This window comes from Callospermophilus lateralis, chromosome 5, assembly GCF_048772815.1.
Source record: "Callospermophilus lateralis isolate mCalLat2 chromosome 5, mCalLat2.hap1, whole genome shotgun sequence".
NCBI lineage: Eukaryota > Metazoa > Chordata > Mammalia > Rodentia > Sciuridae > Callospermophilus > Callospermophilus lateralis.
The window spans coordinates 103,088,367-103,102,121 of NC_135309.1; the positions used below are offsets into that span (position 1 = coordinate 103,088,367).

At 33.7% G+C, this 13,755-nt stretch overlaps 1 protein-coding gene across 2 annotated transcripts in view; it reads right to left on the bottom strand.

Annotated features, from left to right (window-relative positions):
- Positions 1–1,707: 1,707 nt before the first annotated feature.
- Fam151b (family with sequence similarity 151 member B) overlaps positions 1,708–13,755 on the bottom strand; it is a 30,822-nt gene continuing 18,774 nt past the window's right edge. For both annotated transcript variants that reach the window (XM_076857075.1, XM_076857074.1), the window contains one exon: positions 1,708–2,918. In XM_076857075.1, the coding sequence (XP_076713190.1) occupies positions 2,759–2,918 (160 nt within the window). In that variant the 3' untranslated portion in view covers positions 1,708–2,758. The remainder of the gene's footprint in view (positions 2,919–13,755) is intronic.

Here is a 13,755-nt window from a genome sequence, read left to right on the forward strand (position 1 = left end):
TTTCCAAAATTTTTCTATAAATATAAATACATACAACTTTACATAAATAGTATGATACTATAATATTCTTTTACAACCTGCCAATATAAATTGTAACATCTTTCCACATGAAATTCATATATATAATTTACATACAGTAAAATGTACAATTCAATAATTTTTTGACTACATACACATTGAAATAACCACAAGAACAAGATACAGAACATTTTCATCAACCCCAAAACATTCCCATATGCCTCATCTTAGAAAATAACCTACCCATGCCCATGGGTAACCACTGTTCTGACTTCTATCCCAATATACTGGTTTGGGCTCTTCTTGAACTTCATATAAATGGATGCTTATACTACGTGGCTCAGGAAAACTGTTCCTTTTGCATGTTTTTAATATTTGCCCTTTTTGTTTTACGTATCAGTAGTTCAAACATTTTTAGTAATTTTGCCATTTAGCAATCTTCTAATTGATGGAAAGTTGGTTGTTTCTAGTTTATTTTTGGCTAAGAATATAGTTGTTGTGAACATTCTTTTTAAAATTTTTTTTTAGTTGTAGATTGACACAATATTTTTATGTGGTGCTGAGGACAGAACCCACATGTCTCACATGTGCAAGGCAAGCACTGTACCATTGAGGTAGAGCCCCAACCCCATGAAAATTCTTGTAGAGATCTTTTTATGCACACATATGAGCTCTTTCCTCTTGAATTTATGCTATGGTGAGAATGGCTGGGCCCTGGGTATAGATACTGTCTTTATAAGAAGCTGCCAAACTGCTTTCCCTTCTTTCCTACAATGCACCATTGGTCCTCATTAACATTCTTAGCCTTTCTGCAAAGCAGGGTGTCACAAGCCTATAATCCCAGCAGCTCCCTAGGCTGAGGCAGGAGGATAGCAAGTTCAAAGCCAGCCTCAGCAACGTGGTGAGGCCATCAGCAACTTTGAGAGACCCCATCTCAAAATAAAATAATAATAAAACGTGGCTGGGGATGTGGCTCAGTGGTTAATGCCCTGGGTTCAATCTCTGGTACAAAAAAAAAAATAGCCCTTCTCCTTGGTATATATTGGTATTCCATTGTGGTTTAAATTTGCCTTTACTGGATGAATAATGCGATTGTGAACCTTTTCATATTCTTTTGGCCATTTGACTATCTTCTTTTGTGAAGCATCTTTTCAAGTCTTTTTTCATTTCTAATTAGTTTTTTTGGCTTTTTCTTATGAGTTTACAGGAATTTTTCATATATTCTAAATATAAGCCCTGTCAGGTATGTGTCAATGGTGGTTTTTTGATGAGAAGTTTTAAAATTTGATAAAGTTCATTTATCATTTTTTTCTTTCCTGGTTAGTGCTTTCTGGTTCTTAAAAACAAAAGCAAAAAAAAAAAAAATCTTTTGCCTACTCCAAAGTCACAAAAATATTCTTATTCTCTTTTAAATGCTTTATAGTTTTAGCTTTCACATTTAGGCCTAAGATCTCAAATTACTCATGTATGGTGTGAAGTAGGGATTCAAGGTTTTTTTTCCCATATGGATAGTCATTCAAAATTTACTTTAACAGAATACATTTTATAACTCCCTTAGGTGTTTTTTGTTCCTAAGAACACCTTTACATCTTAATCTAAGTGACATTCTGCTTATAGATTTCTCAATATAAAGGAATTATAATATTAATATTTAAAAATATTATCAAGGGTAAGATAATCAAGTAGCAATTCCTTCTGGACAAATAAATTTTATTTCAAATTTCATCAAAATGCAGTTTATTTATTAAGTCAAGTCTTTGTGATTACAAAAGTAATTAATGTATGTCATTGTAGAAAACAAAATTTTTACTGTAATTAAAAAAATTTTATTACAATTGTAAAAATTTTAATATGAAATTGCACCTTTCACTTTTTGGCAAACAACCACAGAAAATGAAATTTTAGGTATTATATGACAAATAGCACTGTGCTCAACTAGAGATGAATATTAAAGTAGAAATACTATAACTATTTAAGTATATGTCTACAGTGTTTTGTGTTGTATCTTTTAGAACCATCTATCTATAATGTATATAATCATAAGTTGTCTTTTTTTGTTTAAAGAAACTATCTGTAGGGCATTAACTGTGTGATAGGCATTGAGTTAGATGTCTGTGTAATGTGAGTCTCATTTAATCCTCACAACTTTCTGAGAGAATGCTCAATTTACTCCCCACTTTATGGATGAGGAAGGTGAGAGTTGATGTCATTAAAATTGCCCAAAGTCTGTGGCTAGTAAAGGACAAAAATGGGCTGTAAAGAAAATCTGTCTGCATTCAAAACCAAAACTCTTTTTTTCTCTATAGAAAACTAATTGATTTTCTAGAAGAAAAAAATAATTGATTAACAAAAGGCAAATTATACCTTAGGACATTCTCTGGTAAATCAAATTTTACTAAATCAAAGAAGCAACATATTTTTCTGAATGCCTTGTTCAGGACCATGCCAGGCAGAGCAAAGGATACAGATGTATGTACCCTGCTGTGAAGGAATTTACAATCTAGCTTGGAAAACATTTGGTAAATTATTATTATACTAAGCCCACTGAAGTCTCTTCTTCTCAAATCTCTTATGTAAATGAAGTATTACAAGGACATATGTCTAACAGAGTAAGCATATAATAAGCACTTTTTGATTAGAAAAACTGAGCACAAGCCTATAATCATGATATGGCAATTAATTCAGACCAAAGCAGAGGATTATGAAACCAAAACAGAAAATAATTTAGAAGATGTTCTTCTTAGAGAGTAAATTTGATTCCAATGGCCTGTTTAAATTCATGGTTTTGTGGTTCCAAAATGTCATAGAAAACTTGACTTTTATTAAAATGGTCTCGAATATAAAGTAAATCTTCAATGGAATAGTTATCATTTTTTCCAGCCCAAATTGTCAGACTGTACCTGTATTAAAATAAAACAGAACTATATTGTTAAAAATGAAAATAAGAAACATAAATGAGCAATTCCCATAAGCCTAAAAATATTCCCATTTGTCTCTGAATCAAAAGCACACAGATGAAAAAATTAATTAGCCATGGTGTAATTAATATTTTTCTATTTCATTCCTTCATCAACATCAAAAAGACTAAAGACAAAAAAAATTCACACTGATGTTGTCTAAATTATATCACCTCTCTATGTGAATTAAATGGCTTTGGAAACTCACACTGATGGTAATGAAAATGGGTCTAATTTGGGGAAAAGGAACTGAAGAGACTGTGTTGCTAATCAAGGAATCCATCCCCCCACAATCAAATTCCAGCTATAACCTGGTCAGAGTGCAAAGCACAACTGGAAAAGAGCATAAATGTCACTGATATTCCCAACACTCATAGTCACTTATACTCAACCCATTCACTATCCCTTTTGGGGGTTTGTATGAGATGTGAGAATGCCAAGAGATGTCATTAAGAATAACAGAACACTGGGCTGTGATTGTGGCTTAGCAGTAGAGCGCTCATCTAGCATTCGCGGGACCCAGGTTCCATCCTCAGCATCACATACAAATAAAGGCATTATGTTGTATCCATCTACACCTAAAAAATAAATGTTTTTTTTCTTTTTTTTTTTAAAAAAAAGAATAACAGAACAGTGGCTGGGGTCCTGGCTCAGTGGTAAAGCACTCGCCTAGTACATAAGGGGCCTTGGGTTTGATCCTCAACACCACATATAAATAATAAAATAAGGTATTATGTCCACCTACAAGTAAAAGCATATTTTAAAAAACAATAACAGAATAAGTTTATATCACTTTCTGAGGAGTTAAAAACAACATATGCAAACTTGTATGTATATATGAATATGCTCAGAATCTAAATGTTATTTACACTCCACATTTTCATTTTTTCCAGTGATAATACCACTATTGCATTAGAGTCTAGGGAAATGCAAAGCTGTTAAGCTCATATTTATTTTCTCATAAACATGTCAGAATTACGGGAAAAATCTTTAAAGCATGTCTTCTACTAATGATAAGAAATAACTGCCTGAGGCATCTGGTCTTAAATTGACACATTCCTGCCCTTAAAAATAGTAACATCATTTTGGAAATACAATAACAAAAGAAAGTACTTTGGCTTTTGTTGCATAGCAGCATCATATAACAAATCAAAAAGAATTTTAAATTATATCAAAGAACTCAGAAGAGAAAAAATGAAAATTAATTTTGAAACCTGGATTATTATTATTTATTTTTTTGGCTAAAATGGAATCTACTAATTTATTGGCACCATGGTGACAAACCTTATAAAAAGACACAGATATGATCATTTAGGTTAAAAGAAGAGCTTTCCAGTGTTATTTTTCTTCATTTAATATTCCTCTATTGTATTTAAACTGAAATGGGAGAAATAAAATTGCTGAATATTAAACTGTACTCATTTGAATCAAGTCATAGGCTTCATTTATTAAATCTTTTTTATTGTGAAAAAACATGCATGGTACATAAAACATAAATGTAGATTTTAACAAATCATTATAAAATGAATGCCAGTGTAGCCAAAATAAAAAGCAAGAAATAGCACACGGCCATCACCTAAGAAGGCACCTGTGCATCCCTGCTCCATCTCAGCCTCCTCTCCCTGCATGGCTCCCCTTCCACCTTTCCTCCTTCTCCCACTTTGAGAACCAAAGTGTATAAAGTCGGTCTCTTACTTTAAAAGGAGGGGAAAATAAGAATACATTCATATTTTACTCTTATGTGCATGAAGAAACTAATAACTGTGGTTATCAAGAAGCTAACAACGATGGTTAGCGAGATTGGGCAGGAGGATTAGGTAGATGGAGAGAGGATTTTCATAGTGTAACCATTTGTTTATTTGGTTTTTGAACTCCTGCATTACACATTAAAATAATTATATTAAAAATAATTCTGAAAGACAACAAAAAGGCACAAAGAAACAGCATGTAATTGTGTGAAAGAAGCTAGTAGTTTTACTCAATATCCTTTTTATATTCACAGTACTAGATGACTTAACTAGTGAATTCTACCAGATGTTTTAGGAAGAATTAACATCAATTCTTCTCAAATCCTTACCAGAAAATGAAAGAGGAAAGAATACTTCCAAATTCATTTTAGGAGGTCAACATTACCCTAATATCAAAGCTAGAAAATGATACTACAAGAAAAGAATATTATAGGCTGATAACCTAAAGAATATGAATGAAAAATTCTCAAAAAATATAGGCAGACTGAATCCAACAGCACTTTCAAATCATCATATATCACAATCATCTTTATCCCTGTGATGCAAGACAGTTTAAAACATGCCACTCAATAAATGTGGCATGCCACATTAATAGAATGAATGATAATAATCATATAATTGTTCCAATAGGTGTAGAAAAAACATCTAACAAAATTTAAAATCCTTTCATGATTAAAACTCAACAAGTTAGGTGTACAGAAGGAAAATTCCTAAACATAATAATGCCCATATATGATATGCACATAACTAACATCATACTCAATAGTGACAAACTAAAAGTATTTCCTCTAAGAATAAGAACAAGACAAGGATGCCCATTTTCACCAGTTCTCAACATACTACTGGAAGTCCTAATCAAATCTATTATGGAAAAAAGAAGAAGGAGAAGGAGAGGAAGAGGAAGAGGAAGAGAGGGGAGGGAGAAGGGGACGGGGAGGGGAGGGAGAGTGGTAGGGGGAGGGGGAGGGGGAAGGAAATTAAAAATTCACCAAATTGGAAAAGAAGAAATAAAATTGTCTGTGTTTTCAGATGAAACTATCTTATACATATAAAATGTTAAAAGATGCTGGGAACAGTGGCACAAGCCTGTAATCCCAGCAGCTCAGGAGGCTGAAGCAGGAAGATCCTAAGTTCAAAGCCAGCCCCAGCAAAAGCGAGGCACTAAGCAACTCAGTGAGACCCTGCCTCTAAATAAAATACAAAATACAGCTGGGATGTGGCTCAATGGTCGAGTGGCCCTGAGTTCAATCCCCAGTACCCACCTCAAATCCCTAAAAGACTCCCCAAAAAAGCTGTTAGAAGTAATAAATTCAATAAAGTTATAGGATATAAAAATCAACATATAAAAATCAGTTGCATTTATTTACTTATTATTATTATTATTATTATTATTATTATTATTTTAGTTGTAGTTGGACACAATACCTTTATTCATTTATTTATTTTTATGTGGTGCTGAGGATCGAACCCAGGGTTTCACATGCGTGAGATGAGCACTCAACAGCTCTGCTGAGCCACAACCCCAGCCCTCACTTGCATTTCTATATACCAAGAACACACTGGCCAAAAAAGAAATTAAAAGAGACATTCTGATTACAAGAGTATCAAAAAGAATAAATAACTTAAGAATAAATTTAACAAAGGAGGTGAAATATCTGTAGACCAAAACCTACAAAGCATTAATGAATGATATAAAGATGGCACAAATAAATAGAAAGATAACTTGTATTCAGGGATTGGAAGAATTAATATTGTTAAAATGTCTAGTACAAAGCAGCCAATAAAATCCCTATCAAAATATCAATGGCATTTTTCATATAACAGATCAATCCTAAAATTCATGTAGAACCATGGAAGATTCAAATAGCCAAATCAATCTTGAGCAAAAAGAATAAAATTGGAAGCACCTGACTCCTAATTTAAAATGACATTAAAATTACTTGAATATGAATGAAAAATCCTCAAAAATACAGGCAGACTCCTAAAATTACATTATAAAAATTACAAAAAAAATTTAAATTACATTACAAAAAAATCTACAGTAATCAAAATAGTATGGCATTAGCATAAAAACATACACACACACATCAATGGAACGGAACCAAGCCCAGAAATAAATCCACAGATTTACAGTAAACTGATCTTCAACAAAGTCTATAAAGTATGAATATAGACATTATCTGGTTACAAGACAATGAAGCTGGAAATTAACAAAATGAAAAAATTCTACCACTGAGGTGCCTAAAAAATTTCCTTCTAAATACCTTTGAGACAAAAGAGAAAAAGTTACAACTACAGATTATTTATAAATGAATAAGATGAAAAGCTACGTAACAGTGATAGGATACAGCTAAAGAAATGGAGAGAAAAAAAAAACAGTCTTAAATGCTTATGTTGATAAATATAAATAATGACTATAAATATATTATCAAATATAAAAATGAATATAAGTAAGTTAAGAATCTAAAGGAAGAAACTACAGAAAGTAGAATCTCTATTAAAAGATAAAAAGCAGAAAATAATAAGTCAGAAGCCATAAAAATAAATAAATCCAAAAATTGATTCTTAAAAACAGGAAAGGCAGCAGAATACAACAGACTCCAGAATGGCAATATGTAAATCAATGGTTGTGCAACTGAAGTGATTCTGCAATCTGTATATGGGGTAAAAATGGGAGTTCATATCCCACTTGAATCAAAGTGTGAAATATGATATATCAAGAACTATGTAATGTTTTGAACAACCTACAATAAAAATTAATTAAAAAAAAAAATAAATAAATAAACTGGGGCTGGGGTTGTGGCTCAGAGGTAGAGCTTTTGCATACCATGCATGAGGCACCGGGTTCGATCCTCAGTACCATATAAAAATAAAGATATTGTGTCCACCTATAACTAAAAAATAAATATTAAAAAAAATAAAAATAAACTAAAAAAGAAAAAAATTCACATAATCCAATCAAGACACTAGTGGAAAAGCTCAAATAAATAAATTAAGGGAATTATCTTAAAGACTTAGAAGTGGAGAGTAATAAACTGTACTTCAGTCAACCATATCTAAACAAATTTAAAAACCTGGATGAAATGAACAATTTTCTAGGAAAATATAATTTGTGAAAATTGATTTCCAAAGAGATAGAAAACAGAAAAAAATCATTTACCAAGAAGAAAATAGACTCGGGCCTGGTGGAACATGCCTGTAATCCCAGTTACTTAGAAGACTGAGGCAGGAGGATTACAAATTTAAGGATAGACTACGTAATTCAGTAAGAACCTGTTTCAAAAAGTTAGAAAGGGCTGGGGATACAGCTCAGTGTTTAGCGTGCCCAAGGCCCTGGGTTCAATCCCCAGTACCACAAAGGTGGTTAAAATAGAAAAGTCATTTAGTTAAGCTTTCCCCAAACCATTTTACTATTGAATTTACCAAAACAAAGGTTCAGGCCATTTCATTATTATTTTAATACATCCAAAAGGAAAGATCCCTCGTTTATTTATGAAATGTGCATGACACTCATGCCTAAAACTGAGAAAGGAAAAAAAAAAGTTACAGACTAAGCTCACTTTCTAATGCAGAAATTCTAATTACAATATTAGCAATTAAATTGAGTAGCAAGTTAAAAGATTGATATATCATAATAAAGTGTTGAATGCAAGGATGGTTAAATACTATGAAATATCAAGATAATTTATCTTATTAATAGATACAGAGAAAACATTAGTATTTTTATACAAATTGGAAAGGTATTTAGTAAAATTCAATTATCCATAAGAATAAAGATATTTCTTTAGACTGTTATCGCTAGAAACTACTAAAAACTTTTACATTAAAGGTAGAGAGATGTATATGTTTACTAGCAATACTAATATTTAATACTTTTCTAGAGTTCTCAATCTTGACACTATTGCCTTCTGTGTGGGGCTGTCCTGTGTAATACAGGGTATTTAGAGAAGTGTCGCTGGCCTCTATCACTAAAAGACAAAGGAATCCCTGCCCCTGCAACACACACACAAGATCTGACAACTGAAATGGTCCTCAGCATTGTCTTCTGGAGAATTAAAATGCCCATAGTGACACTCTCTGTTATAGAGGTACTAAGCAACATACCTAGAAAAGAAAAAGAAATTTTTAGAGGTATAAAGGTTGAAAGGGAACAAATAAAATTAATATGGTGGAAAAGAATATAATTTTTTGTTTAGAAATTCAAAAAAATAATCTGAAAGATTTTTAAAAATAAATAAGAGAATTTATTGTGTGTGTGTGTGTGTATATATATATATATATATATATATATATATATTAGGTCACAGTGTAAATTTGCAGAAATCAATAACACACACACACACACACACACACACACACCCATGCATACTATATATATAAAAAAACAACCAGTACAAAATAAAATGGTAGCAAAGAACCTATTTAAAATAGCAACTTAACATAAAATACTAAGTAGGAAAAAAAACTTCATAAACAATGTAAAATATTGAAGTAGAGAAAAGCTTAAGTGCTTTTGAGAAATACAAAAAAGGAACGGTACAAATGTATGTTTAATATGTCTTTAGGAAGACTTAACATCGTAAACCTTCAATTCTCTTGATGTTAATTGAAATTATTCTTCAAAAAAAAAAAATTACAGGGGTTTTCACTTTTGAACCAATAGGCTGATTCTAAATCTCTAGTAGAAGAGGAAAGCAAGCAAAAATAACCAGTATGTTTTTTGGTTTTGTTTTATTTTGTTTTGTTTAGGTTTTTTGGTACTGAGGATTGAACCCAGGGGTGCTTAACCACTGAGCCATATTCCCAGCCTTTTTTTTTTTTTTTAATGTAATTTCTTTAGAGACAGGGTCTCACTAAGTTGCTTAGAGCCTCCCTAAGTTTCTGACACTGACTTTGAACTTACGATCTTCCTGCTTCAGCCTTCCAAGCCACTAGGACTATAGGCATACACCACTGCATCCGGCTGCCAGTGTGTTGTTTAGAGCACAGGTTAAGCTGTTTTAACACGGAAATTTCAAAATACAGTGACTCAGACATGACAGACTTTGTATTTCTCTCCCAAATTGTCCAACGGCAGGAATGAGGACTCAGGTGGCTGGGGGTCTCTGTTTCCATGGTCATCTAGAGCTCAGGTTCTACTCCACTCTATCTTCTTCCTCTACTAACTCTAAGAGTGTTCTCATGCACGAAAGTGAAGGCTGCCATTTACCATCTTATTCACATTATAATCCACAAATGTTGAAAGAAAAAGGAAAAAAAATGTTGTGAACAGATATGATGTTTGCTGGCCAAAATGTGGTCCCATAAGCACACCTAGTGAGTTGAGATCAGAAAACAGACTCTGGCTAGATGGCCAAGATTCTAATAAAAGCTTATATGGGTCTCAATTGCTTCTGGAACATTTACAAGTAATCAGAAATTCAGAGAGGTTTTTATTCTTTCTGCCTTCTGGTTTGCTGATAATTCAGCATGTGAGATTTTGTTGATATTATTGTCACTCTCCTTGTGTTTTTGATATTTTCCAGGAAAAGGTGTAAGACTGGGAATTAAACCTCTGCCATGATCCTGTTTGAACTATAAGTCCCCATTATACACATAAAATAATATGAATAGTCTAAGAGTCAAAAGAAGTTGAGGGGCTGAAATTGTGGCTCAGTGGTAGAGCACTTGCCTAACGTATATAAAGCAATGGCCTCAACCCTGAGCAACACATTAAAAAAAAATACATAAAATAAAGATATTGTGTCCATCTACAACTAAATAAAATTTTTTTAAAGATGGTTCTATATTTGTTTGCTTGTTTAAGATTAAAAAAAAAACTTTAACAAACTTCAACTTCTCAGCAGAGCAACTATTCTTGAACAGGTATGTTGTCAAGAATTGGAACTTCTCCATGCTTCGTGGCTTCTACAGCAGGATGAGTTCACCAGCTGCTTAAGCAAGAAGCAAAAACTGATTGGCAGTTCATTGTTATAGTTCCCTGACAAAGAATGAATGCTGTCCTACTTCAATGGCTTTCTCAACATCACAAGATTCATTCATGTACTATGCATTATTGACTGTTTCAAGATGAAGATCTTGTTTAAAGGTGAATGAAACATTGTTGCGCATCTTCTGGGAAGTGTTCTTTTTCTAGAAGCCACTCCTCTTTTGTTTTAGTCAGTTTTTTTTTTTTTTTTTTTTTTGCAGCTGTGACTAAACAACCCAACTAGCACAATTGTAGAGGTCAAAGTTTTTTTCAGGGCTCACATTTCAGAGGTCTCATTCCATGGACAGCTGGCTCCATTCCTTGGGGCTCAGGGTGAGGCAGAACATCATGGCAGAAGAGTATGGCAAAGGGAAGCAGTTCACATGATGATCAGGCAGCAGAAACAGAGGCTTTACTTGCCAGATACAATATTCCTCCAAACTACACCCCCAATGCCCTACCTCCTCTAACCACACCCACCTGCCTTCAGTTACCACTCAATTAACCAGCAGGTGGTTAATTCACTGAGCAGGTTTAGGCTTTTGAAACCCAATCATTTCCTCTCTGAATCTTCTTGCATTGCCTCATGCATGAGCATTTGGGGTACACACACATCCAAGCCATAACATCTTTGTAGTATACTATTTGTATTGTATTGTACAAATAATGTACTGTACATATTTATATTGTATTTGTCATGTATCATGTAGTAATGACATTAGAGCATGCCACAAAATGATTTATGCAGCACCTGACACCAGAATAATCTAAATAACCTCTAAAACTCTTTGTTTAACATTGCTGCTTGTAACTATTTAAAAACCAGAACATTCTTTCCAGAAGGCACTGATTTCTAAGTCTCTATGATTAAAGAATGCCTATGAGCATTTTTTAATTTTTTTATTGGTTGTTCAAAACATTACAAAGCTCTTGACATATTTCATACATTAGATTCAAGTGGGTTATAAACTCCCATTTTTACCCCAAATACAGATTGCAGAATCACATCGGTTACACATCCACATTTTTACATAATGCCATATTAGTAACTGTTGTATTCTGCTACCTTTCCTATCCTCTACTATCCCCCCTCCCCTCCCCTCCCATCTTCTCTCTCTACCCCATCTACTATAATTCATTTCTCTCCTTGTTTTTTTCCCATTCCCCTCACAACCTCTTATATGTAATTTTGTATAACAATGAAGGTCTCCTTCCATTTCCATGCAATTTCCCTTTTCTCTCCCTTTCCCTCCCACCTCATGTCTCTGTTTAATGTTAATCTTTTCCTCATGCTCTTCCTCCCTGCTCTGTTCTTAGTTGCTCTCATTATATCAAAGAAGACATTTGGCATTTGTTTTTAGGGATTGGCTAGCTTCACTTAGCATAATCTGCTCTAATGCCATCCATTTCCCTGCAAATTCCATGATTTTGTCATTTTTTAGTGCTGCGTAATACTCCATGGTGTATAAATGCCACATTTTTTTTATCCATTCATCTATTGAAGGGCATCTAAGTTGGTTCCACAGTCTAGCTATTGTGAATTGTGCTGCTATGAACATCCGATGTAGCAGTATCCCTGTAGTACACTCTTTTAAGGTCTTCAGGGAATAGTCCGAGAAGGGCAATAGCTGGGTCAAATGGTGGTTCCATTCCCAGCTTTCCCAGGAATCTCCATACTGCTTTCCAAATTTGCGGCACCATTTTGCAGTCCCACCAGCAATGTACAAGAGTACCCTTTTCCCCACATCCTCGCCAGCACTTGTTGTTGTTTGACTTCATAATGGCTGCCAATCTTACTGGAGTGAGATGGTATCTTAGGGTGGTTTTGATTTGCATTTTTCTGACTGCTAGAGATGGTGAGCATTTTTTCATGTACTTGTTGATTGATTGTATGTCCTCCTCTGAGAAGTGTCTGTTCAGGTCCTTGGCCCATTTGTTGATTGGGTTATTTGTTATCTTATTGTTTAATTTTTTGAGTTCTTTGTATACTCTGGATATTAGGGCTCTATCTGAAGTATGAGGAGTAAAAATTTGTTCCCATGATGTAGGCTCCCTATTTACCTCTCTTGTTGTTTCTCTTGCTGAGAAAAAACTTTTTAGTTTAAATAAGTCCCATTTGTTGATTCTTGTTATTAACTCTTGTGCTATGGGTGTCCTATTAAGGAATTTGGAGCCCGACCCCACAATATGTAGATCGGAGCCAACATTTTCTTCTATCAGACGCAGAGTCTCTGATTTGATATCAAGTTCCTTGATCCATTTTGAGTTAATGTGCATGGCGAGAGAAGGGGATTCAGTTTCATTTTGTTGCATATGGATTTCCAGTTTTCCCAGCACCATTTGTTGAAGATGCTATCCTTCCTCCATTGCATGCTTTTAACCCCCTTATCAAATATGAGATAGTTGTAACTTTGTGGATTAGTCTCTGTGTCCTCTATTCTGTACCATTGGTCCACCCACCTGTTTTGGTACCAGTACCATGCTGTTTTTGTTACTATTGCTCTGTAGTATAGTTTGAAATCTGGTATCGCTATGCCGCCTGATTCACACTTCCTGCTTAGAGTTGCTTTTGCTATTCTGGGTCTTGGTTTTTCCCTTTAACAGGAGTTTAGTAAATCCCTGTGAAGTGTGCTAGGCACTGTTCTAAATGCTGAGGATTCATGGTTATCAAGATAAACAAGGCTGATGTTTTTATGTAAGCTTTAAAACATCAGATAATAAGAGATAATTATTAGGAACAAAATTAAAACACCTACATCCACCATGAAGATAATTCTAACCTTCAATCTTCTGGCAGAATCTTATTCAAATTTTGTTGCTTGAATCACTAATGATTGAATAAATATCTCAGTGATTTTGCCCTACTTTTTAAAAAAGTTAATTTACTATTTCTTCCTATCTCAAACAGTATAAGCCCTTCCAGGACTCTTAAGAATGACAAAAATGTTTTATAGTTTTTTCTATAGGATAATTAGAAAAACAGTCAAACTACAAAATTAGAAACTTAGTAGAATGAAAATGATCCTATACTCCATAGAAAGAGTAACTAGGTAAGTCTAAAAAA